This window comes from Nipponia nippon, unplaced genomic scaffold (genome assembly GCF_047370975.1).
Source record: "Nipponia nippon isolate SJK-2023a ecotype South Korea unplaced genomic scaffold, ASM4737097v1 scaffold_15, whole genome shotgun sequence".
NCBI lineage: Eukaryota > Metazoa > Chordata > Aves > Pelecaniformes > Threskiornithidae > Nipponia > Nipponia nippon.
In genome coordinates this window covers 12121396-12146205 of record NW_028262331.1, presented here as the reverse complement: position 1 = coordinate 12146205, position 24810 = coordinate 12121396, and the positions used below count along the sequence as shown (strand labels likewise).

Here is a 24810-nt window from a genome sequence, read left to right as displayed (position 1 = left end):
TGTCACCTAGACTTGCACTCGCAATTCTGTCTCCCACAACACAGAGAACGCAGAAGCAGTCACAATTATATTCATATTAATCATTAACAGCATAACAAAACGCAGTGACGAGATCTTTAGGAACTCATTAACGAGGGCATAATGTACACACTTTTATTTAAACATGGCAATTTACACAATAGCTAAAAGTTTGCTTTTTTTTTTTTATTACCCCCTCAGGAAAACCTGTGTACCTGGATATCGGAATTAGCACCTAGTGTTTATAAAGAACATAAAGACTTTGCAGTATTATTTACTGCACGCACTGGTCAGATCCTAAGCAACTTGGGCGCAGTGACACATGGATACGTTAAATAATGTAATTTCTTGTGATCATCCGATTAGCTCATTGCTCCACCTCAGCAGTGGAGTTTTGGGTAACTGGTTCTCTCGGAACCACTGGGAATGCATAGTTCGTAAGGCTAACTACATTTGACAGAGAGGGACAAATCACAGTTGTGGTCTGAAATTATTGCAGTGCAAATTTAAAACAGCAGGGTTTTCAGAGCAGTGGAACATAATAGAGAGGTAGGTACTTTCCTCCTTAATGCTAAGAATTTAACATTGCTTAAGAATAGTTCGAGCTAAGTAGCTTTCTGTTAGATATCTCAGGTACACAAACAAGTCGTGGCAGACTGGATTCACTGGAAGATATTTAAAATGATATATAAAATGTTTCACTGGCATAAAAAAGTTATATTGCAAGAGGTTACTTTTTGTGGATGAGCTATTCGTAACTTGAAATACACCAGTTAAACTTCTAGTGACATACGGCCGTATTTACCTTGACGTTCGGTACCTCAGCAAGGTGACTCCCCCAGCTAAAGGGGGGCACTAACGATCAGAAGACTGCCGTTTCATGAAACTAAAGTGCACTTTTCTGCTCAGAGCAATGGCTCATGCTTCTTCCAAAAAGCAGCCTCTAATTATATGAACTTATTTATCTACCAGGATTGTCAAAAAAAGCAACCGAGACCTAAACCACTGATGGAAATTACTAGGCAATGCCAGAAAAGATAGCCACTTTTGGTGCAACTCTTGCACTCTCTCCTCCCCGCCCCCTTTTTGTTCCACCTTATGCAATTTTTAATAAAAATATTTCCTGCCTTTCTGAAGCTTGGCTCAACATCCTCTTCAAAAGCAGTAATATCAGCACTTACGTGCACCACCGAAGGCTATCAGGTGTACTGACAAAGCAGAGAGAACGTCTACATGAAGAAATGTCGTATTTTAAATAGCACTTTTTTTTTTTTTACAGAGCAGATTACAAGATGAGTGTCAAGTTTTCAAATCACTACAATATCCTCTCTGACTGCAATTCATCAGTTATACCATCTAGCTTAAACATTAACAGTGTACTTGCCTTTATACTGCAACGTGATTTAACTGAAAGGTGCCAAAATGAACACTTTGATATCATTTTCACTCTTACACAAAATGTCATGCACAGTCGAGACATTAGATTTTAAATCTATTTACAATTTTACATATTTTACAATATATATTTCATCTTTACAGCTACAGAATAAATTCAGACTAACATTGGTACCGTTCGAGTTTCTGTTACAACTCGAATTCTTTAAGTTAAACTAATTATTAAAAACAAGTAAGTGCATGCCGAGAAGGAAGCTTTCAGGAAAGATGTCAATGGACTAGTGTTGCTTAAAAATTACACCGGTTTGTGTAGAAAATTTAAATTCAGTTCAAAAACCCACAAAAGCCTAATAGAAATCTACTTGACTAAAATAAATACAATTCATTACACTTAACAAAAAAAATGTACCTTTAAAAATGTACTGATTTAAGCTCATCTGATTTTTAGCCTTAAACTTACTTCCCTTCCCAAGTAGCAGGTAGTGCTAGGGGAGGACACGGATGCTTTTCAGAGTTAACACTGACAATTATCCTGCATAAACCTGAGGCTGCAGTGGTGGGGGCAGCTTGTCATTCTCCACATTTTCAGAGTCAATAGCTGCTAAGGCTTGATTTTTTGGTTTTATTTCTAACGGATATTTCTCAACAATATCTTGGACTTCCTTTGTAATTCCATCAGTCCAATCTATTAGGTCTTTCTCAAGCTTCTTGGCTTCATTGACAATTCTTTCCTGTCTCTCATTCAACTGAGATAGTAGGTCTAAGTTTTTATACATTTGCTTAACACCCAGGCACACATCAGGTGAAAAACTGTCAGATTCCTGCTTCTTCGGGGATGTCTGGCCAGTCATAAAGCGATCGAAATCTTCTTGGCTTAGGTTTAAAGACTGAGCATCCAGTTTTTCAATGAAGGCCACAGCACAGCACTACGAACAAAACAGAGAGTAAGCATCATCGTGAGCTACAGATCGGAACTTCGGCGTTCTATTTTGTTATCCTGCCGTTAGACCAGTAACTGATTATTTTATTTAATGCCTCAACAGATTGCTCCTGAAGAGCTTTTCCAGAAGCTAACTACATCAGACAGGTCACACGCCTCTCTCCTCTCCCCAAAGTCTGAAGAAGTCGAAAACTCGGACAACGATACAGAAGACACCATTTCAGCTGAACGCTACGGACTCACTGGATAACGTCCACCACAGACGGCAGGGGCACTGCATTTTGGAGCTGAGAGACCAGAAAGAACAGGCCATGACAACTCGACAAGAGCACTATATTGATATTTAATAATCTGATCAGCAGAGATCTGCTAGGCTCTCTATTCATTTGCTGAAGGAAGGAATGCCAAATGCCCATCTTACCTTGTGGATGCTTTCCTCCTACTGAAAGGAATTTTTAACATTCCAAATATTTCATTGAACTACATATTTTCTCTCGAGAATTGCTTTACGATGAAATGCAGAGAAGCCAAGTCCGTAATCATAATCCCTTCTAATATAAACAAGCATACCTACAAATGCCTCCTGCAGAAGCTTTAAAAAGCCCGTTTACCTCCACACATGAACGGCCTAGGTCTGCGGTCCCTTCAAGAGAGAAACTCGCGTGGGCTTAAATGGGGAACTCTGCACCTCTAACACCTGCACAGTCCAAACTCAGGATTTTAGGAACAGAAAGTACTTATGTCCCTACAGAATAAAAATATACCCAAGTCTTAGCATCAGACTGTTCAAATAAAGGCTTTAATATTATAAAGAAAGCAAAGCACTGATTGGTTTGGAAAGCAGAGAAGGAAGAGAGAGGGGATATAAAGCAAAAGAGCTTGCTGTACTCTAAGTAACCTCAACCACTATTTGAAGAGTAGTTTTAATTTCCCTTCTACGTTATGCTGTGTTTGCCTTTACTGGAAATTCCTACATCCAAATAAAAGACAATCTTCTTGTATAAAGCGTCAATGCTATTCCTGCACTTACCAGATTGGTAAAATAGTAGCCGTCCTCTCCTGTCATGAGCCTGCTTGGATTACAGAAGCGTGTTATATACTGGATGTTAGACTGCAGGCGGGGTGGGTTTCCCTTCAAAACAATGTATATAAGTGTTGGAAGAAAGTCATCAGCAGAAGCTGGTTCATTTTTTGTGATTTTAATAGCATTAAATATATGCTTGCTGCACTTGGTGATGCACGCTAATTTATCACGAGGGACACGCTTTGAATCCATTTCAATAATATCTGTAAGATAAAAAGTTCTCAAATCATTAAAACCATATTAATCAGACACCCGAATGAGTAGGACGCTTACTAGACAACACTAAAATTGCATCATTGTTATCTGTGGTGGGTGATGTTCCATAAAAGTATCTGTTTATTCAACCTTCTCTTGCCTCAGTCCAAGTATTTAAAATAGATCAGGCAAGCCTAAATGCTTCTGTGATGGAAAAATTATTCCCGCTTCACAGATGATACACTAGTCCAACACCACAAAGACTACTGCAAATCTGAAAGCCAGGACCCCCTTCTGATGACAGCAGAAGATAATTTCTATGAACAAGAAATCTGAAATTTAAAGCTGTAAATGTAAACTTTTATCGTTCACAAACCTGTAATTGCTTTTACAACCATATCGGAGACTTCTGGAATTTCTTCATTGACAGGAACACACAGCATTTGTGGAGTTACCCAGTGCAAAGCCCTAGGACAAGAAAAAATGTGAAACCGTTCTCTGCCAGGAACATTCAGGTGTTTGAAACCAGCTGCTTCTTGAATTCAATGAACAAGGAGCGCTTTGTGTAATGAGGCACTAGTCCAGCTATAACCTAGTTTATTCCACTGAAGTAATTTATTTTCAGAAAAAATATTTTCTTTTTTTGCTGCGGTTGAACAAAAGCACACCAATCAGTTTTCCTAGCGTAACAGCTTTCATTGTTTGTTCTATTCATTCCTTCTGTTTCTTAAATAAAGTGTTTTTAACTTTCTGGTTAAAAAGCTTGCCATTTTTGTATGTACGGCGAAAGATTTTTAATGTGCTTGATTCAGAGCTCATTCACAGGACTGTGGATTACGCAACTATTTTTCTTTCAAAGCCTTACCTGATTCTCTTTTGGACAGCAAGATCTTTCTTCTCATCGTCAGTTGTTTCAGGGCAAAAGACATATTTATACTGTCGAGTCATAATGTATTTTTCAATCTGATCCATTGCTTTCTCAACTTTTTCAGGGGGCACTGAAAGGTACAAATCCCAGCCCAATACAGTAAATCAAGTATTCTGTGGCTGTTTGGCAGATTTAACACAGTTTGGTCCCAACAGCACCAGGTCAGTACTACTGACTTGAGCCAACCGGAGTTAACGCAGAATGGATATACCTGGAGTATTTGCACTCTCTACAGCAGAAGTAAAAATATAACGGCGAGAACACCATAGTGACGTACGTACACGGAACAGATTCATAGAATCGTCTAGGTTGGAAGCACTGCCAAGCCCACCACTGACCCCTGTCCCCAAGCACCCCATCTCCCCATCTTTGAAATACCCCCACGGACGGGGACTCAGCCCCGGCCCTGGGCAGCCTCCACAGGTTCACAATGAAGCACATTCAACACACAAACCAGGTTCAGCTGCTTGTAGCTTACAAGACTATTTCTCAAAAATACAGTCTTTGAGAACAAACCCAGTGAGGTCTTCCAAGTCCTCTGTTCCTGTTTATGTCTAAAAAAATCCCTGGGTATGTTTAAGCTGTGCCACTTACATACCAGGCACGTAAAAACAGTCCACAACAGCAACGCTCCCGTCTCACTGGCCTCTTGTGCATTACCGTGTAACATAAGGCTCACAGCCCGCTAACTGGGTTGAGCCTACACATTCAACCTCGGTTTTAAACAAATAGTATTGAATTTAAAACAAGAAATGAGAACAACTGAACCACATTTAATTGAGAGTTTAAGAAAAACCTGTAAAAACAAATAATTTGGACTGCGAAACTTTATAGAACTGATGCAGCTAGGAATAGTTCTAACTATGGTGCTAGAATTTGTTAACAGCATTTCTGAAAGCTGGTTAGGAATGCTTCATTTTTACTGGAAAATGCAAGAGGCTTTATCCTCAAATCATTACTTTCTCAGCATGATACCTTTCCAACGTGTCTGTAATTTCTCTGCTACATTTTGATAGAAGTCCTGGGCGCATTCAGATTGCTCCTCAATACTTAGGTCCTGCAACAGAAAACTGATTAAGTGTGCATGTGTGGAAGAAATGGCAGCAATGCCTCTTGGGTTTGGTTTTGTTTAAGGAAAGTGTCCAGCTGCAGTAACAGTCTGAGAATGCAAATGTTTCGTCAGAGGTGTTTATGTTGGCTAAATTATATTCAAAAAATGTGAGAAGCCAAGACACACTGGCTCTGTAACATGTGAAAGACTTACGTTTACCTGCTGAACAGATGTATATTAGCAATGGAACTGGACAGCTGCAATGCCCTTTTCCTCAGACACATCCCTGAGTAACGGTGACAAAAGAATTTAGACTATTAAGCAGAATGCTCGCTCCCAATTTTGTGTCTATAACTTTTAAAAAGATGATATACAGCATACCAAAAAACCAAGAACATAAATCACATATGTGAAAGGATATTTATACAGTAAACACTTCTAATGATAAAGTTACTATGAAATATATTCACAATGTTATTTGTGAAACAACATTGTCTTTTGAGCATTAACGGAGCTACTGAAGAGCATAATGGAGGTCTGAAGGGTTAAAACCAACTTACAGATCAAGTCACGTTTCACCATTAAACGGCACCATAAAACCATACGTTAAAAAAAGGAGAGAGAACTTAGTTTCTGGATTCTCCAAGGCCAAAAACTAGACAGTTACCCTGAACACAAAGTCTCAGCTCTGATGGCAGCGCTGCATTTTAGGCCTGGTTTACATGTGGGAGCAAATTGGTTTTGAGAAAGACTTCTTTTAGATTAGCACAAGCTATCAAGGAACCAGGAAACGAGAGCCCCTTCGGTGTTTATAACCAGTAATAACACACTATTGTCACAAACTCTATGCTCAGAATGAATCAGTTCTAAAAAGAAAAAAAAAACTTCAAGATGTTGTCAAAGTGGAGGGCATGTAAGGTTCCATCAGAACCCCCTTTAATTTCCAGCCCAAGTGGAGGATATAATTTGAGTAACTACCTACTGAATAGGGAAGGGGGGGAGAAAGTGTGCTGAATACTGACTCATTTCAACCATAGGTGGCACTACAGACACGTTAATATTTCAAGAACATTGAATTTTTTATATGGAGAATGAAGACGTAACCCTTATTCCATATTAAAAAAAACCAAACAAACCACACAACCCAAACACACACAGTCAAGTTCTCCTTCCCCAAAGAAAAGGAGACATGTGGTTTGATACTGTATATCTTCATAACTTCTTAGACTTAAGATACCTACAAACTTGTTATGTAATATATTATAATTTCCATTCATATTTATCGAGAAAATTGTTTGTTCAACAGACTTTTTATCTTTCAGAACTAATTTATTCGGGATGCAAGGAAAGTTCTCCCAAGACACCCGAGATACCGAGGTTTGAGGGTTTCTTTGGTCATATACCGTACCAGAGAGGATGGCATTCAGAATTTAAGACACCACTAGATCTTCATTTGACTAAGCACATCGGCTGAAGACTCCTGTACGCAACACACAAAACCCAAACTGCTGGAAGGAGAGCAGCATTTTCTCCAGCTCTCCTTAATTTCCCCATTTTATTTATGTAAAAAGCATGCAAAACTTACCCTCTTATGATTCATTGTGTCCAAAAATAGTTTACATTGCTTATAGATATCTTGTCCAGGTTTATGATATGTCTTGAGAAACTCTATGAATTCCTTGGATACTCGATCTGTCTCGATGCTAGCCTGCCTGTTGATAGAAGGGCTGGGAGCCTTGGCTTCTTGGATCTCTGCTGGGAAAATTTGGGCATATCAGATTAAAATTTTACACTGATGGATGAATTCAGGAAGCATTTAACGTGTATTACAATTTCAAGTTTTTTTCAGCTGTGCAGATGCATAAGCATTTATTTCTGAAGCTTCACCAGTGAAATGCTGGATATTATTAAACAGAACTCTAGGAAACCAAGTGTTCCACTGAAGCGAAACACTGATAGCCACATACTCATTTACACTAATGGCCTTTTTATATTAGCAAATTACTGTAACATGGGTTTGTTTTCCGGCTTCTTACATTTTCATTCCCAGGTAAGGCATCTCCATGTAAGGCCAAGGCTTCCAGAGAGGATTCTGCAGCAGTTTAAGATAACGGAGCAGTCCCGTTTCCATTTTCCCTCACCTTTGCACTTCTGCTCCTTTGCTTGCACCACCTGGCTCACGAACTAGCGCAGGGAGCAGCAGCAGTTCAGGGCAGCCCTAGTCAGAAATGGGTGTTTCTCAGGGAGCTATCTTTCAGCCTGATCAGCTCCCCAGGCCGGCTTCCTCCCAGGTCACAGGAGCAGCACAAGGCAAGGAACGGGAGCACGGGGTTGGTGCAAATGCTGCAGCCTCCTTTGGCTGGGCAGCAGATGCCAGCATCGCACCTCCGTGTAAATGAGAACTTGGCCATTTGTGTTTCAGCCAGAGCAGAAGCACCGCATCTCTTCCGGGAAGCATTTGCTTGGCACTCAAGAAGGAGAGGAACACAGACTGCACACAGCACTGGATGCAAGTTTATATAGCTGCAACCACCGGGCTTTTCCACACAAACACATCTGCTTTTCCAAGGTGTACGTTGCAAGTCAATTGTACTGATCCAATACCTTCACTACCCAAGTTTAGTTCACCCACCTTTCAACTTGCCAGCCAACACTGTTCAAAATGAAGGATTGAATAGAGATGATGTAAATGAACATGATGAAAAGCAAGCAGCAGAGAGACAGAAAACATGAAAATATTCATGATCAATGTGATACAATCGTACCTTTCAATCTGAAAACACCAACATGCACAACAAAAAAAGCCTTGTTTCAATAAGCATACATGTAGAACTCCAAAACAGAAGGAAATAAATGGGATTAGTGTATTTAAATTGGTATGTTTCATTTGAACTTGAGGTAGCTTATTGGGGGACTTTTGTTTGTTGTTATTTGCTTTTAAAGAGCAAATAGCTGCATGATCCAGTGCCTAACAAACACTGACCATCTGGCCAAAGCACAAGGCTCATCAGGACCTCTACCCTTCAGCATAACCTTCTCCGGGTAGTCTGCTCAGGTGCCACTGGAACATTTATGGTATTTAGGTGATAAGAATGGAAAAGGTTTTACAAATATTTACATTCTAACTGTAGCAATCGACAGCAAGTGCAAGTCAATGTCCTTTCTCGCTACACAAGCACACTTCTTCCAGAGGGGATTTCCTCCAACCTTCTTCATACCCAAGATTTAACACAGAATGCCCGCGCAGTGCTCAAGCTGAAGGGCAACCATTACTGCAGATTGATCTAAATTTGTCACATTTAATATTACATGACCGGTAAGAAGAGAGCATAGTTTTGAAATAATAAACAAAGCAAGCAGGTACACTTTTGAAAGGCTAGAATGGTAAGATATTTTTTCCACAATTAATTACCGACTTCATTTCAAAGAACAGCTGAAGATTTATTTCCTCATTTCAACATTGTGTTCACTGTATTATAAAAATAACGAACCTCATTCTGCTATTTGACCTTAAGGGACACGATTATGATTTTTTCAGTCACAAATTGAAAATAGATGATTTTTTTGGTTACTAGAGAGATGTAGTCAACTGAGGCAGGTTACTGTTAATGTAGGCATTAAAAAAACCAATGTTAGAATGAACTGTCTTTTTAACGAGTCACACCAGGAACTACATGCGGTCACTCAGAAGTGTTGCAGCTTCATTAATCTCTGCATTGAAATCCTGATTTAAGGACAATGAATCTGTACAACGCGCACTGATTACTAAGGACTGCAGGAACACATGTACCTTCAGCAACAACATATTTTCAGCTTTGTCATGTACTCTACAAGAATTAAGTCTAACTAAAAAGAAGCTGATTACAGAAAAGAAATTCCATCTGAACAAGTTAAAGAGAACCTAGTAGAGGAGATATGCCAAAACAACGAGTATGGGAAGAGTTAAGAAAGGATCACCTTTACAAAGAATTAACACTATTAATATTAAAAGCTTTCTCAAGGCATTCTACAAAAATGCTACTTGTCACAGCAGAACATTAGCACTCCAGTGATTCACTATGGTTGTGCCATGGTCATGGATCCGAGTCCAAGGAAAGAATACAAAAAGGTGTTGTCATTAGCTCTACTGCACACACCCATTCATCATCTTCATGTAATTTGCAAAATAAAGAACGGTACATCTTCAAATTTCTTTAGTCAGCAGAACACGTCAGAATTGCAAACAAATAACATAGGACGAGATCCTAAAACTGTTTGCATCAAGGGTTTTGGCATCCTTTGGGTTTAAATGAAACCAGTATGTCTTCTCTTGATTTGAAATTGTCTTCTTGACTAATATCATAAACATCTGCAGATGTTTTGAGAAGGCACAAGTTCTTGAAGCGTGAACTATACAAGTTGAAACTACTTCAGTTTAAATCGGATTTATAATGGCAACCTGGGATTATTTTTTGATAAAAACATGAAGCAGCACAAGATCTAGCTACTTCTTCCAAAATTCTTATTTTTTTGAAACTGCATAATCCTTCAGATGTCACGCCAAAGTAGAGCTCAAAGAAGCTTCAGCTTTATTCCTATGCTCTCCCTACCAAAAAGCAAAGAATTGGTTTAGAGATTCAAATTCACTTCAAGATGCTAGACTTGCTTTTTTTGTCATCTTCATATCCAACAGCACAAGTTATAACTGGCACAACCCTAGTTTGTATTTTGCAAAGCCCAGCTAAGAAATAAGCTTACTAAAATCAAGCAGCCAGCCTGCTCAAGCTGTACTGCATTACCTTCAGTAGGGGAAGCCAGTTCCCAGGAGGGAGTAAAAATCTCCTTCAAGTCCCTGAGAATGTTATCAGCATTTCGCTCCCTCCCAAGCTGTCCTTGCTTAACGATTTTCTCTTGAGCCACTGAAATAAATGCAAAAGCAAGCAAGACACCAAGAGCGGGAGCATGTCAGGAGAGACGGTGAATGGGATAAAAAAAGAAAATATGGAAAGTGAGAAGAATGAACGTAAAAAAAAATTTCTTCTTAATACATAGCTGAATCCCTCATTTAGCCAGGTGCTGCCCATGCGCCAAGACAATTCTAAGATGAAATCCAGACATATTTAGAAATTCTTATTAAGGAAATGCATCATCTACGAGGCTAAGATACATTAATATTGCTTTTTCTTCTGGAATGCCTCCTCCACAGTCTAGCATTTTCCAGTTTCTGCCTATGTAAGCTATTGCTATGCAAAGGCATCAGTGCCATTAATCATTCTTACTTGTAACATATGCTGTAGAATAAACATTCGGCCAACCACAAACTTGATATTCACAACCCACACGCGCATAAACACTACAAGTTTCCTTTCACATTTATTTTCATTTAAAGGCACCCTGCTCACACATTCCATTTTTCTCCTAAAGCTGTTGAAGTGATCCATTACGGCAGCATCATCTGATATTTTATATCAGCATTTCTTTCACAGTGAGACATACCAGTTTGTCTGAGGTGACTGACAGCCAGTACCTTTTCTCCTCCTTTCTCAGGAAGAGCTCCCCTTCCAGTCCTAAACCACAGTATCACACTACGGCTGACTCACGCATCCAGCAAGAATGTGCGTCACACGAACAAGATACCTCCACTCACCAGGGCGGTGGCAGACCACCACCAGGAATACGCTCATCCTACAGTTTAGTGGAAGCGCTCCTGTGTAACTAACACAAACACGGCCACCGATTTAGAAGTGCACTGTTCTGTTTAAAAGATTGTTTGGCATCACCCAAAAGCTCACGTTTTTCTGTGTTTTCAGTAAGACTCCACATATCGCTCTCCGGAAGCATCATTATTGCAACTTTTTAAAGTCAAGTCACAGAGCATTACTCTGCCTCTTCATACAATGCATCTATCAAAAATACTTTTTAACTTAACATGTTGTACAGAACCATTAAGAGCAAAGGAGAAAGTTACCCTTCTTAGCTCCTGTTCTGGAAGAAGCAGTGAAGAACTTCTTCACAGTAGTGACCTTTCGTGTTTTCTCATTGGTTTTCTTTTCTTCAAACTTTGAAAAGGTCAGGGACTGTGCCCCTTGGGTACTCTGACTGCTGGCGTACGCTTCTTCCTCCTCACGCTGAAGCCTGAAATTAGAAAAATGTAGGTCTCATTTAAGTGCTTAAAAGCAGCACAAATAAGCTAATCTCCTGTGCAATAAATTAATTACTCATTTGACATGGTAACTGCCCTCTGCACCCATCTTCATTTCTTGCTTCCTACCACATTTCCCTTCACTACACTAAGTCCACTCTTTCCATGTTGTAACAGTGGAAGTGAGGGAAAGCTTGAGATGGCCAGGGAGGATTAAATAGCAAGGTCAAAAGGGAGGAGACTGAAGTATAATCATGATCACCTGCCCCTCATGTCACAGCCCTGAATTCTACAGAGGCAGAGGTGAGAGGAAAGACTGTGGGAGCGCTTCCAACGATCGATTCAGTCACCTTCCGCCCCGTGTCCTGTTCCGAGGCCCGTCACCTATTACCACAGGCAGTCCTTTACCATCTTACTGAAGATAAAAACCATGGCCCGCAGCTGAGCAAGTGAAATAACCCGTCACGGTCGCAGAAATATCCTGGGAGACGTTACTGTTGTCATGATTTGTCTTCAAAGTCTTTGGTAATACACATGCTTGATTGAACGAACGAGGCAAATCACTTCACTGCAACGTTGATGGGTGCTTTGCAAAGACCGAGCCCATCTTTCAATCTACGTGTACAAAGTAGGAGAGGGCAAACGTACTAATCCTTCAACGGCTACTTTTCTTCCCATGCAGGAGCATGAAAATAGGTTAAATTATATTGCCCTTCAAGATGCTAAAAGGTTGAGCAATTTTCTTTAAAAATCCATCCAGCTCAGGATGGACCATAAATGGTCTTGCATTTGTAATCTCTTGAGGCAGGAACTGGGTCTTATCTCTGCTGACAAGCTTGTCCGTTCACTACGGCAAACAATCACAGCTTATCTGTTCCTTTAGCATCTCCTACTGCAGAGTTACTTATTAAAGAATTCCTTAAATGCACCGTTTTATTGTACATAGATGTTATAAGACAGCATAACTATCTGCTCTAGCAATACTGAAGTCCTTGTTAACTCTTTAAGCCAAATTTATGGCAGAGGAAAAAAATGACATGTCCTCTGTACTGTACTCAACAGCTTACCTGGCACCTCCTGATCAGGCTAGGAAAGGTTTCAAGCACTTCCTTCTACCTGTCTTTGCAGTTCATCCGTTCCAGTGCCAGACAGTAAAGAGAACTTTAAAAACAAACAAACTGCTTCAAGGCCTAAGCTAAGAGGGTCTAGGGTAGTTTGATAGCAGAAAACTTGGGGCTTCCAAACCATAACCGTGAGTTTGGACCCAACTCAAGTTCAGAGAGCTTCCACAGACATCACCTTCTTCAGGCAGGCTGATGTGAACACTGCACTTAACGCCTCTTTTTTTTCGCCTTCCTTTTTCGCCCCCCGATGACCTTGGTTAACATATGACTAGGTGAACTCAAGCTCACCCAAGGGTTCCAGACTGGAGTGCAGGCACGTGTCTGTCATTGGCACTCTTTCCTAGAGTTCTGGTATACACCACTAATACGTTAAGGTACATGTATATAGCGAATCTGCGTCAATAGGAACAAACAGCTCAAGCCAACGGCCAGTCAGCTCTTAATACACAGCTAGATGCTCCTCCATCTCAAGAACTGACGTAACCCTGAAACAGTTAATTCTGAGGGGATGCCATGTAACTCAGCCTGGAAGCACACAAAGGACAGCTCTAGTACAAAGGAGGATGCTTTGCACTTTCTCAGGCAGTGGATAATGCTTTTGCTTTCTACCCAAATCCAACAAAAAGCAGTTGTCGCTGCTCTTATTTTCTCACTCAAGCATAGATTTCCTCCAACCCCCATGTTCAAGGTCAAGCATTTATCACACTAGGAAAACTAGACTGTTTTGCAGAAAATACGTGCTTAGAAAAATGACCTGAATTATTAAGGCTAAAGCTTTCATGCTTTTGGGCTTAACCCTGCAGTTTAAAAGAATGACTGCAGACCCAATTTTTTAAACCAGTAGCTGAAATGTAAAACCAGTGTGCTGGCTATATGCAAGACCATAACTGCAGTCTCCAGAGGCAGAGGTACTTTAATCAAAGCTGTCACTTCCACCCTTCCAACTGCTAGTTAGAATTATAGATTTCAGTATGCAAATTAGGTCAAAGTATTTGCTGAGAGGGTGGGGGGTGTTTACATTTGTTACTTCTCAGACTTTCTTTTGAAACCTTGTAAATTAGAATGTCATAAATATTCACCTTTGCATCAAAAGGAAGATTTTAATTCCTGCTGGAGAGGTCAAATTTGAGAACTCACAGTGCAACTGAGCCAGCGTAAATAGGACTAGAAAACAGGGGACAGGAATAGTGTTCAGTGAAGTCACCCTACTGTAAAAGGTGAAGGAATAAAGAGGGCTCTTTACCGCTCTGCCAGTTCCCAATCCTCTTGAATCTGTTTCTGCCTGGCCTTATGGTATTCCTCTCTCCAGCACTTGGAGCAAAATCCCTGCCAAGCAGGATTGCCATAGTAACCACATCCCTTCTTGCACAGTAGCTCTGACTGATCGACGTGAATCCCTCTGCGTTCAGATTTCAGGTTCATTTTCTTCCTGTTTAAAGAGAAAAGGGTTAAAGGCAGAAACATGATAACAGCCTGCTAGAAATGATTTCTCTTGAAGGTTTGTCTTTTAGAAAGAAGTCACCTGTTTTAATTGAATAGTTCCATAATAACAAAATAAAGGCCACAGGAGGAAGGGCACAGTTATACAACCGCACAGCCCCGACAGCCAGCTGCAGCGTTAGCATATGTTTGCATAGCTTTGACCTGCAAACGGTACCAGACAGCCGGCCTGGAAAGCGGTACCAGTCACACAGCTACGCACACACGTGGAAAAAGGCACAGTTCTCTGATCTCACCAGCACATTGCTCTAACAGTCGCAGAGGCACAAAGCAATGGAGGAAAAAAGAAATACAGAAAGTTACAGTCACCACCAAAGAGAAGCAAACTGAGTAAGCGACAAAAGGTAAATAGGTTTGTATTCAGGCTGAGACTGTCTCTGCAAGGAATCACACTGGCGAGACTTTAGGTAACGTATCCTTGGCCTCAAAGAATACGTCTTCGCAGCGCCGCGAAGCATCACGGCTAACTCAGCAGGGGACATTAACGTGGACGAGGCGCACCTCCATTTCCTTCAGTGCTCAGGCTACTTCAGGGTTAAGTTGGGCATCTGTACAAAGAACAGCTCTATGGAATTTATATATAGTGACTGCAACGAAAAGATTTATTTTCATGCCTACAGTACCGCTGTGCAGAGCCTGTCTTCCAGCGATCCAGCCCTCCCCTTTCCTTTTTTGCTTGACAGAAACCATCCCACATGCCAGCTTGCTCCCAGGGGCATTTCAACGCCTGCATTCTCATTCTAAATGCTGGATTCATTGTAGAAGAAAAGCAGCACAGGACCACCTGCGCTAACAAGTTTAAGGTCCGCATATTAAAACGTTGACATTTGGATTGCAATACTGACATACACAGACACTAGAAATATTGCAGCGTGGCCGTGGAAAGCAGGTCTTGGGCCCCAAATCCAGCCCCGTTTTCTTCCTGCGATCCTCAGCACAGAGTGCTTCGCATAAGCTGAGCGAGCACCTTCGCCGTTCGGTTTCTTGCTCTCACAGTCATAACCAAAGGCGCGGTGAGGACTCCTTCCCTCTCACAGGAAAGCCAGAAGACTTTTAAACCAACCCTGCCCTCCCCTCCAGCACATTACTTAAGATCACACATGGAAAACAGAGCACACGTTGAGATGCAATGCATGGAAAGCAAGATGAAAAGTCATCTTCTGAAATCAAAGAATGTCAGTAACTGTCAGAGTAATCTTGTTTCCCCCTGAGATTCGTAATGACCCCTAAGTTCGTATGCTCGAGGAACCTGGATCTCTGGTTGCTCACGCTTCTGCCCAGCAAAGGTTCCTCGCCCTGGAAGCTCTTGCACTCAAGAGGCTCAGGCAGAGCCCCAAACTCTTCTCCGGGTCATCCAGCAAAACGGAGCTGATACGCACCACTGTCGTTACCAAAGACCGTTTGCTCCCATCAGAAGTAACAGCTGTTTTGTTCCAAGCTGAATTGTACAAGATCAACCATTTTAAAAGACTGATAACGTTTAACATTTCCCATTAATCTAAACAAGTTATTTTAAGTAAAGTAATGGAAAACAGATATGATTTTCTCTGAGGGGGGAACAAATTAAATATTCCATCTTATCTACGTAAGTATTAAGGCTTCTTCCACTAACATCTTTTCTATCTTTGAAAGAAGTAATGAGTTTCTAAAAATAATCTGAAAACGGTTTCATTGTAGGGACCTGTATATTAAGGGAATCGGTTTCTTAATAGCATAATTTATAAAGACACATTTTCTCATTTATACAGACTGAGAGCAGCTGAATACTCTTTCCCACAGAAATGTCTGATAGTTAAACAGGCACTAATATGCTTCTGCAAAGCAAAATGAAAAAAAACCTAGATTTTAAATATTTGAGAGCGCTTTACTTCATTCCCCTATGGACAAATTAACAACGGAAAATAAGTCCACCGCCTTCACAAAAATCCTTCGGTTTCTGTACTACCTTCCTTTTCCAATTCCTCTCGTGAGGTCTTTATGTTGACTCGAATGGTACACGGATCTGCTGACCGACAACCTGCCTAGCGGACCAGAAATCAAACATGAGGTGTTTGTCAGCTGCACAGCCTGGGACAGAAAGAGCACCTCGGCAGGACGCGGAAGCGCAGCCCGTTCCCAGGGCATCGCCCATGCCCTTCATCACCGATTCTGAACAGAACGGGGAAGCAAAAGCTCGAAACCCTTCAGGTAACTCCTGATCCAGTTTAAAGACCACTTCCTAAAAACAGGAGCCGCAGCAGCACTTTGATTAGAGACTGCTATTGCGGGTGCCTGTACTAGAAAAAAAACCATCATGCATAAAATTTTCAATATTGCCATGAACGGGAGAGCTGATCAGCCCGAATGTTTGCATTGTAAACTACAGGGAGCCACAAAGACACAACAGGTAAAGACATCTTCATAACACAAACTTCAGAAAAGTTTTACACTGACCTCCACCGTCCAAGGAAGTAACACCCCTGATCCTCACACCCCGATCCGATCACCCACTACAACGGAGCGAGCTACAACGGTTTGCCATTGCCGTCCGTAGGCCAGTTTCATGAATTCAGGTGCCTGTTGTTATTCAAAAGCACCGTGCTTCGGACACCCAGAGTTTTTGAAAACTAAAGGAGCGGAATGAAATACATGACCATGCTTCGATCCCACATCAACGCCCTGCTTTCTGAAAGCTGAACAGCATGCTCGGTTTCTATGCCAATGATGCGCTTCCACGATCTCTATACAGCCACACAAAAATTAGCTTTCTGGATCCGCAGAGCTTTAACCACACGCTAGTGCCACAGTTACCTCTGGCATCCTGCTAGCCCTGTGTGTACATCAGAACTAAACATACGGTTCTGTTTAGCAGCCAACTTCGGCAGCTTTCCCTGGAGTAAGCAACGCGGGCCTCTTGGTAGCAAGACTCATTTTTTTTTTTTCCGCATTCTTTCGGGAGAGGTTTGCAAAGAGCTGCAAAGCCAAGCCACCAGAAAGCAAGCTGTTCTGCTTCCTCCCCGTCAAGTATTTGCGATTGCAGTTACATCAGTTTCAGACCCAGGGACAAAAGAGGTCACCCTGAATCAATACGAAGCAATCACATGCTGCACTTAAAGCAGAGGCTCTCTGTTTCCTCTAAAGACAGAGGGCCACTACAAAAAAAGTGTCACAGCCAGTTTTTGCAGGCCAGCATTTACATTTTAATGAATTGAACAACTCAAGTTTTCATAAACTGAATATGAAAAAATCTACCTCAAGTCAACTTTCTGCAATTAAATCGCTGTGTACTTTATGATCGTTCATTCCTAAAAATGTTTTGTCGGAACTTTTGAGTGTTTGAAATGCTTCCCCCCCCTTTCTTTCCTCCCTTCTCCCCCTCCCTCTCCAGCCAAAGGTATATCATTCTTCACTCAAAGATCAACCACTCCATGTATTTGCACGGTCAGATCTCTTCTTTTCATTCCTGCCCTGACTGCGTGACCTGTTCAAAGCTCGCTTCCGAGTAACGTCACCCAAAAGAAAGGGCAGATGTGCTGCTCTCCTGGAGTCGGGGAGCAGGCAGCTCTGAGCAGCGTCCATGCTCCTCACCACTGAGAGGTCAGGAAAACAAGAGTAAGGAAGATAAACTTCCACATTAAAAAAAAATAAAAATCACCTAATCAAGAAGGACATAAAGTACCAGAAGCTTATAAACAAAATTAACTAGTACGATTTGGAGAGGTGCACTGCGCCAAACGTCCTTTTTACATCTCCTGTATCCCAATTAAAACACTTCTCAACAACTCCAAGAGGCACGTCCCCCTCCCAGGAGCAAACGCCTGTGATTTAAAGTATACTCATACACCGCTTTGCTCAGTAATGCTTCAAATAGTTCTGCTGTGAGTATCGTCAGGGAAAGCAGAAGTGACGCTTTCTTACGCGGTTCCTCAGAAATACCACGATACAGAATCTTCATTTCTGTACCCGTACTAGACCTCATCAAAGGTTAATATCTATGTTAATTAGTATCACCCCTTTGAAAAGTTTAGCAAAAGGCTCCTCAACTTAGTTATTAATTTACAAAAAAATCCCTTTACCCTTTTTACTTATTTGCAAGTAAAAGCTTCTTCCCTCCCATTTTCTTCTGAAATGGAAAAATGGAAAACACCCCTTTCTACGATCACGATCTTTAAACCCCACCTAACGCACCGCGTGTGCGGCTGCTCTGAGGATCGCTGCTAACGTGTGCTGTTACATCATGGCTGCGAAAGCGGGTTTATCCTGGACAACTGCGACACGGAAAGCTGTCCCATTGCTGGCCATCAGCGTCTTTGTACCACAGGAACACAGGACCAGGCTGTATGGACACCAAAGAGCTCCTGGTGTTACTGCCACACGCGCTCCCGGGCCGGTACCCACCCGGCCCGACAGTGTCCTAACTCCGAGCTACGGCATCAGCTGCATCGTTCCACGCTGTTCTAGATGTCGAGCTTTATTCTTCCAAACTGCAGTGATATCAAGAGCAGATGAATACTTGTGCGCCGTTGGTAGATGAGGCATACGATACATGTTATGTCAGATATGTTTGAAGGGTCGCACATCAAAGGTCTCTAATGAGAGATCAGATTGCCTTCTGAAGCTTTTTCATAAACATCTTAGAATATTTAGTTTTGTTACTATGTCTAGCACGTGGAAAAAAACCCCACTGTGGTTTAATTAAAAATTAGCTTTTTACTTGCTTTAACGCAATTCATTCTGAAGCTCTTGAATACATCTTCCTATCGACACATTTTTCTTGCTGTACCTAGACTCATTTAAATTTTTTTCTTTTTATTCAGTAGTATTTTGAGCACTCATTTACTTAGAGCAAATACTTTTTAAAAAGTGCAATACCAACTCAGAGGTTTCTCGTCCCTTGCTCACACCCCTAGATTTTTCCTGTCAAGTTTGTCATCCAAGAAGGCCATCCAATAAACCATAGCTCTTGCTTCAGAAAATGGAAATTCACATCATTTTTTTTTAGGAAGGATAAACCAGCTGTCTGCCCAGCAGTTCCTCTGCGACTCTGTCAAAGCTGCAGCTGAAACCGTGTGTGCAAACAGTACGGGGTTTCGGTTACCACAGTCGTGGCAGCAGACATCTGAGCCAAAACCAGAAAAACCAACTTTTCTGCAAAATACTGCTGGCGGACAGCCACATCACTTTCCCCGAGTCACATACTTCAATCCCTCTTTGAAGATTTACTAAGGAAAACACAGAAAGAGTTAAGACACAGGAAACACGCATTTTGTTTTAAGTATTGTCAAAGAAAAAGAACCAAAGCGTTCAGGTCGGCCGGTGGGGTCAGGGGAGAGGGGAGGAAAGAGGAAGGGGTGGTTTTTTAAGAAATGTTTTCCATTGACCCGAAGCGCAACAGTATTCATTGAACGCAGGTGCTTAATAAAACCCATGTTCTAGTTTTCAAGGATTTTCAGTTTCAGGTCTCCGGAGCCCAAGTTTCTCATGGGAAGCGATAAGGATACACCTAACTCTACAAAGGGATTCCATCAAAGCGTTCAGTCTTCAGACACTTGCAGTCTACAATCTTAACTCCCTACACACCACTGGGAAACAGCTACAGACACCCGAACACGACCCACAACAGCCACCAAAGCTCAGGCAGCAACACCTTGCCTACGTCTCACCTTAGATGCCCACGTTCCTGTACGGGTCTAGGCCCAAGTTCCTCAGGCTGGACGTCCGACCTCTGGCATCCTGACTGCTCGTAGAAAAAGACAGTGAAGCTCACCACCACCAGTGCAGAACTAACCAGATTGCACTGACACAGAATTAGGCAATCATACTATTTTAATTCTTTTGTTCTCTGATGATCTTCCACTACATTCCCATGGGACTAAAGATAAAGCCTTCAGAATCAGTGCTATTTCACAATTAAAACTACGGGATAAGAAGAGACCTGAGAAGTCTGCCAACACCCGATGATCACAGGTGGCATCTTGACGTGCAGGCCAGTTACACAAAGCACAAAACTAGCTCTAAGTTTCCAAAAGGCGCTCTCTCCTCCAATTCTAAGTCCATAAACCCTTAGGCCATTTCTGTCGGTATCCCGTAATGGGGACTGAAGTCGCAGCAGTTATTGCTCCAGGACACTGTACTTTTCAGATCAGACTCAAAGCTCTCGACAACAGCAAAAGACTATATTCTAATTTTTACACAGACCAGATTACAAAGCAGATGGAAAAATTCATAGTAAACTTATTTAAGGCAGGTATCACAGTCACAGCCAAGAGCAAGCGCATTCTTAGCTTTTATGCACTATGAAAAAGGGGCTCCTTTCATCAAAAATAGGATCTGTCGCTAAGGGCTGCTTTAACGCACACACGAAAGACTATTCTTATGCAACACGTTCTTCTCGGCAATAAATCTAAGGTAATTTTCATAACACATTAGGGTTTCCAAAGACTGCAGACACAGCTTTGGCTTCAGGACAAGCACCGTGTGCGAAATAAGGTTTAGAAGTCGTATCACTTTATCATGAGTTCAGACACCACCGGCTCGTTTTTCTTGTTCCTCTCTGACACGTACCTACCTTACCTCCCAGGGACCGAGTCTGCAAACAGATACCTTTATTGTCAATGCAGACTGCATCGCTGCCACAACGACAAGATACTGACTTTTTCATAAACTATTTATTAGTCCTGGATTGTTTAGGTCACCTTTGATGGAAGAGCTGGCTGAAAAAGCTCACATACCAAAACTGAGTAGAAAGGGGTCTCATTTAATCAATCTACAGGCGCCTTTAGTAAGAGGTAATTGCAAGTCAATTTATAATTATATTACAAGCGATGAAAAACAGTTTTTAAATAACTCTGCCTGCTAACTCTGGAAATGAAAGCAGTGGCTTTGTAAGACCGTTCTGTAAATGAGTTTCAATATTGGCACCAAATTCATTAAACATATTTAAAAACAGGAAAAGACTTCACCTTGCGGATTCGAAACAGGCAGGCTGGCACAAAGGTACGAAACCGCCTTTGACTTCTGCGAAGCCTTTTCCAGCCTTCTACGCTTTTGACCACGAACAAAAAAAAACCTGTCTGCTGACATCTGACTCCCTCCGCCTGCTTGTGGTTTGGGTTGGGTTTGTTTTGTGGGGTTTTTTCCCCCTCTCATCTCTTTACCTCACCCTACTTCCTGAAATCAACAGTCGTCTGAAAAAAATCTTGGCACAACTCTTAGCAACAACCTACACCAGTCTTCTCACTGGACTGAAGCAAATGGGATTTGGTTCTTCAAGTTTAAGTCTTCATAGCACTAAATGAACACGGTGCTTTAATTCTTCTCATTAAAAAACATCAAAGTGCTCCAAAGAGTGCTCGCAATGTCTGATGCAGGATCACGCACTGAAACTGGTCATTAACGGCCATCCCCAGGCACGGGATTTTAGAGCAGGAAAAGAAGAAAAACCGGGGAAGTCTCCAAACACACAATTCTTACAGTAGCGGTTGCTGATTCACATTCTGCTGGTGCCTGAACAGTACGCCGTACTTCACATCAAGCGAGTAGCAAGTCCCATCTAAAACTGCAGGCAACTTCAGAGACTGAAAATAAATTTACAAGGTAGACGAGAAAGCGCCTCAGAACAGAGGGGGTGGAAGGATGGGACTGGGTTAAGGTCTCTAAATACAAATTTTGCCAGTGGAAAAACATCCTTAAAATAACATGGATTTATTTCAAAGAGCAACCACTGACCCAAATGCCACAAAATTCTTAAGAGCCATGTAAGCGTTGAAATAGTTGTGATTCATGTGTAACCCTAAACATTCAGGCACGTAATTAGCAGAAAGGTAATTAAACATGAGTTAACTTCCTCCAAAGGAAAGGGTGGGGCTACATGATCCAAGAGACTCGTGAACAGAAAATACGAAAGCCATGAGACACCTTCCGAAGCAGGAAAGAAAGACGGTAGCTATCTTTGCAGCGTAGATCAGATACGTCTTCACAGTTTTAATGTGCATCTTTCTGGCAATTAAGACATTTCAGCTGTAGCGGTTGTTTCCTAGTGGAAACAGTACAGGTTGCTAAGGATCCTGAGAAAAGCAACAGCTGTTAACTGCGATGACAGCCGCACAGTCCGATCAGCCACCTGGAAGCAACCGCGCTCTTTGGAACTGTAATTTGGCAGGGGAAATTGCAGCCACTGCTTAAAACCGCTGAAACCTAATGGCCGTGAGGCTTCAACACTCTGCCCGCAGAGCTCACCGCTCACTCCAACCTGATGCATCTTCCCCCTCCAACGTCAGTACCGACCTTAAGCTACGGTTTTGTTTGTCCGCATCAAATTCTTAACTACCGCCCGTAGCAAAGACCGCTCAGCTAGGAGCGGCGTGTATTCATGAATTAACAGACTGTCTCGCCAGCGACATGCGACTCATAATTGCACTTTTAAATGAAATCACAAGAAACATCTAAAAACGGCTTTGTACTGTTTGACTGGGAACTCGAGTAAGAAAATGAAGAAGGTGAGCTAAAACTTCTAAAATCTCCTCAGAAACAGCAGCGATCGGCTTCTACAGGCTCTGTGGTTTTTGCCAAGACATCAACCGTGCTCACCTGGATACAGATTAAAACTAAGTTTCCTCTAACCTCAAAGAAAAACTTCTCAGCATCTTATGCGCTTTGTGCCTGACTTGTTACTGACGGCATTTTAACAGGACTTCAGAAGCACAATTTTTAGGTCTAGTTTTAGGTCACAAGTAGTCCATCATCAGAAAAAAAAAAAAAGCATAATTGGGGATTATATAGCAAACATCAGGAGGGGAAGGAGGGAGCTGAGAAAGACTGTTCTAGACTGCAAAACAAAATTAAATACCAGAATCATGGACTATCTTCAAGCTTATAATCATAGTTTGTTGCGTAAAGCGATCTTATGAATTGGTATAATTGGCTTTACATCCTATTCTTCCCTTCTGTGGCGTGCTGGTTTGGTTTTTTGTCAGCAAAGCATTCCACTGAGCTACCATTCTCTTCCTAGTCCTCCCCCCTGCAACACGCTTGTGTAACCACGTCCAGAAGGCCAACACATTCGCTTCCCGAGTAACGTACTGCCCCGGGAAAACACCACGGCCTTCTACGCTGATCCGTCGTTAGTCTCAAAGGAGTCTCCGGTAACTGGAAAACCAAGAGCTGCCCAGTACACAGCCCAGAGTACTGGCACGAGGAACTGCCAACACACAGCACCGCTTCGAAAACAGCTCCGTGACTATGAGCCCAAACAAGAAAAGCACGGCAAGTCACGCCAATAGCGGATTTACATCGCAGCCTCCATAATGCCGCCCTTTCCCCAAATCTGTGCAGCGCCACTAATTCCCAGCACCGGGCCAGATCAGGGCCCCGCTCAGCCCAAAAAAATGGTTTGAATTTTGCCTGTAGCAACCCCCTCCGTTAGCCCACCGCCCAAGGGGGTGCCCCGCCGCAGACCGAGGCAGCCCGGAGCAGCAGGACTGAAGACAGCGTGGAACCACCCCCTCAGAGAGGTTTTTTGTTACTCCGAGTGCGTCATTCATCTTTCCGTATCTCACACCCTCTCTGAAAATACAGCCACTCCCTACTTCAAGGGAACAACGCGAAAAAAAAAAAGCATCCAAAACGCGCTGCTCAGCATTTTAAATATACTCCAGACTTCGCTTGGCTGGAGTTTAAAGGACTTCGATCCCCAGCCTTACAATAACAAGCCACGCAGCGGTAATACTTACAAGCAAAGAATCAAAACCCCCTTGATCCACAAGGAATTTAGCAGGGAAACAGGCTGAGGTCCAGATTCGCGACGTTATCAGCGGCACCTTCACCCTGATTAACTCTTGAAACGTACCCACAGAATTAAGAAATATTAAAAATACACATTACAAAACCAGCTTAGTTTTAGGACCTGCGCACGGAGGGAAGCGGCTTCCCGAGTTTCTCCGTACGCCAGCGCGTTGAGCCCGGTTGCAGCCCCGCTCCCGGAGCCCGGCGGACCCCTGGCACCGCCGCAGCCCCGCAGGAGAGGCCCAGGGGGGAACCCCGCAGCGGGGCGCCGGGCGCGGCTTCCGACGCCGCCTCGCCTCGCCACGAGAACCGTAACGACCGGCGGCGGGGGGCCGTCGGCAGCCGGCAGCCGGCAGCCCCTGACTGACCGACTGCCCGACTGACCGACTGCCCGCCCCCGCCCGGCCGCAGCGCAGGGGACTCCCGCAGCGGGGATCCCCTTCCCGCGGCCGGGCCCGGCGGCACCGGGCGGCCGCTGACAGGGGCCCGGCGGCCCCACGGCGAGGGGGGCCCGAGCGGCGGCTCACCGGTTGCCCCGGGGCGGCGGGGGCGACCCCCGCTCCGCGCTGCTCCGCTCCTCCCGCGGCGGCGCTTCCCTGACGGCAGCCTGGCGCTTCCTCCCCGCGGCGGCGGAAGGGCGTGTCGTCACTTCCGGGGCGGGGCCTTTCCCGGAAGGAAGCGAGGGGCTGCTT

The 24810-nt window shown here is 42.9% G+C and overlaps 1 protein-coding gene across 9 annotated transcripts; it reads right to left on the bottom strand.

The window, feature by feature from the left end:
- Nucleotides 1-127: 127 nt before the first annotated feature.
- On the bottom strand, nucleotides 128-24773 carry RABGEF1 (RAB guanine nucleotide exchange factor 1). 9 transcript variants are annotated; one of them, XM_087752172.1, is made up of 11 exons: nucleotides 24646-24773; nucleotides 24067-24170; nucleotides 14100-14285; nucleotides 11559-11725; nucleotides 10390-10509; nucleotides 7197-7366; nucleotides 5536-5617; nucleotides 4498-4630; nucleotides 4009-4100; nucleotides 3384-3640; nucleotides 128-2339 (listed from the first exon to the last, which is right to left on the bottom strand). In XM_087752172.1, the coding sequence occupies exons 3-11, from the start codon at nucleotides 14276-14278 to the stop codon at nucleotides 1941-1943; spliced, it is 1599 nt and encodes a 532-aa protein (XP_087608298.1). In that variant the 5' UTR covers nucleotides 14279-14285; nucleotides 24067-24170; nucleotides 24646-24773; the 3' UTR covers nucleotides 128-1940. The 9 variants fall into 9 exon arrangements, with proteins under 9 accessions (XP_087608298.1, XP_087608297.1, XP_087608299.1 ...); XM_087752171.1 differs by lacking the exon at nucleotides 24067-24170 and having other exon boundaries at nucleotides 24646-24767; XM_087752173.1 differs by lacking the exon at nucleotides 24067-24170 and having other exon boundaries at nucleotides 7197-7363; nucleotides 24646-24767.
- Between the last annotated feature and the right edge of the window lie 37 nt (nucleotides 24774-24810).

Coding starts and splice junctions, on each gene's coding strand:
- RABGEF1 (XM_087752172.1), bottom strand. CDS start 14,278: ATGAACCTGAAATCTGAACGCAGAGGGATTCACGTCGATCAGTCAGAG. Junction 3,641..4,008: donor GGTTGTAAAAGCAATTACAG/GTTTGTGAACGA, acceptor TTTATCTTACAG/ATATTATTGAAATGGATTCA. Junction 2,340..3,383: donor GCTACTATTTTACCAATCTG/GTAAGTGCAGGA, acceptor TTTTGTTCGTAG/TGCTGTGCTGTGGCCTTCAT.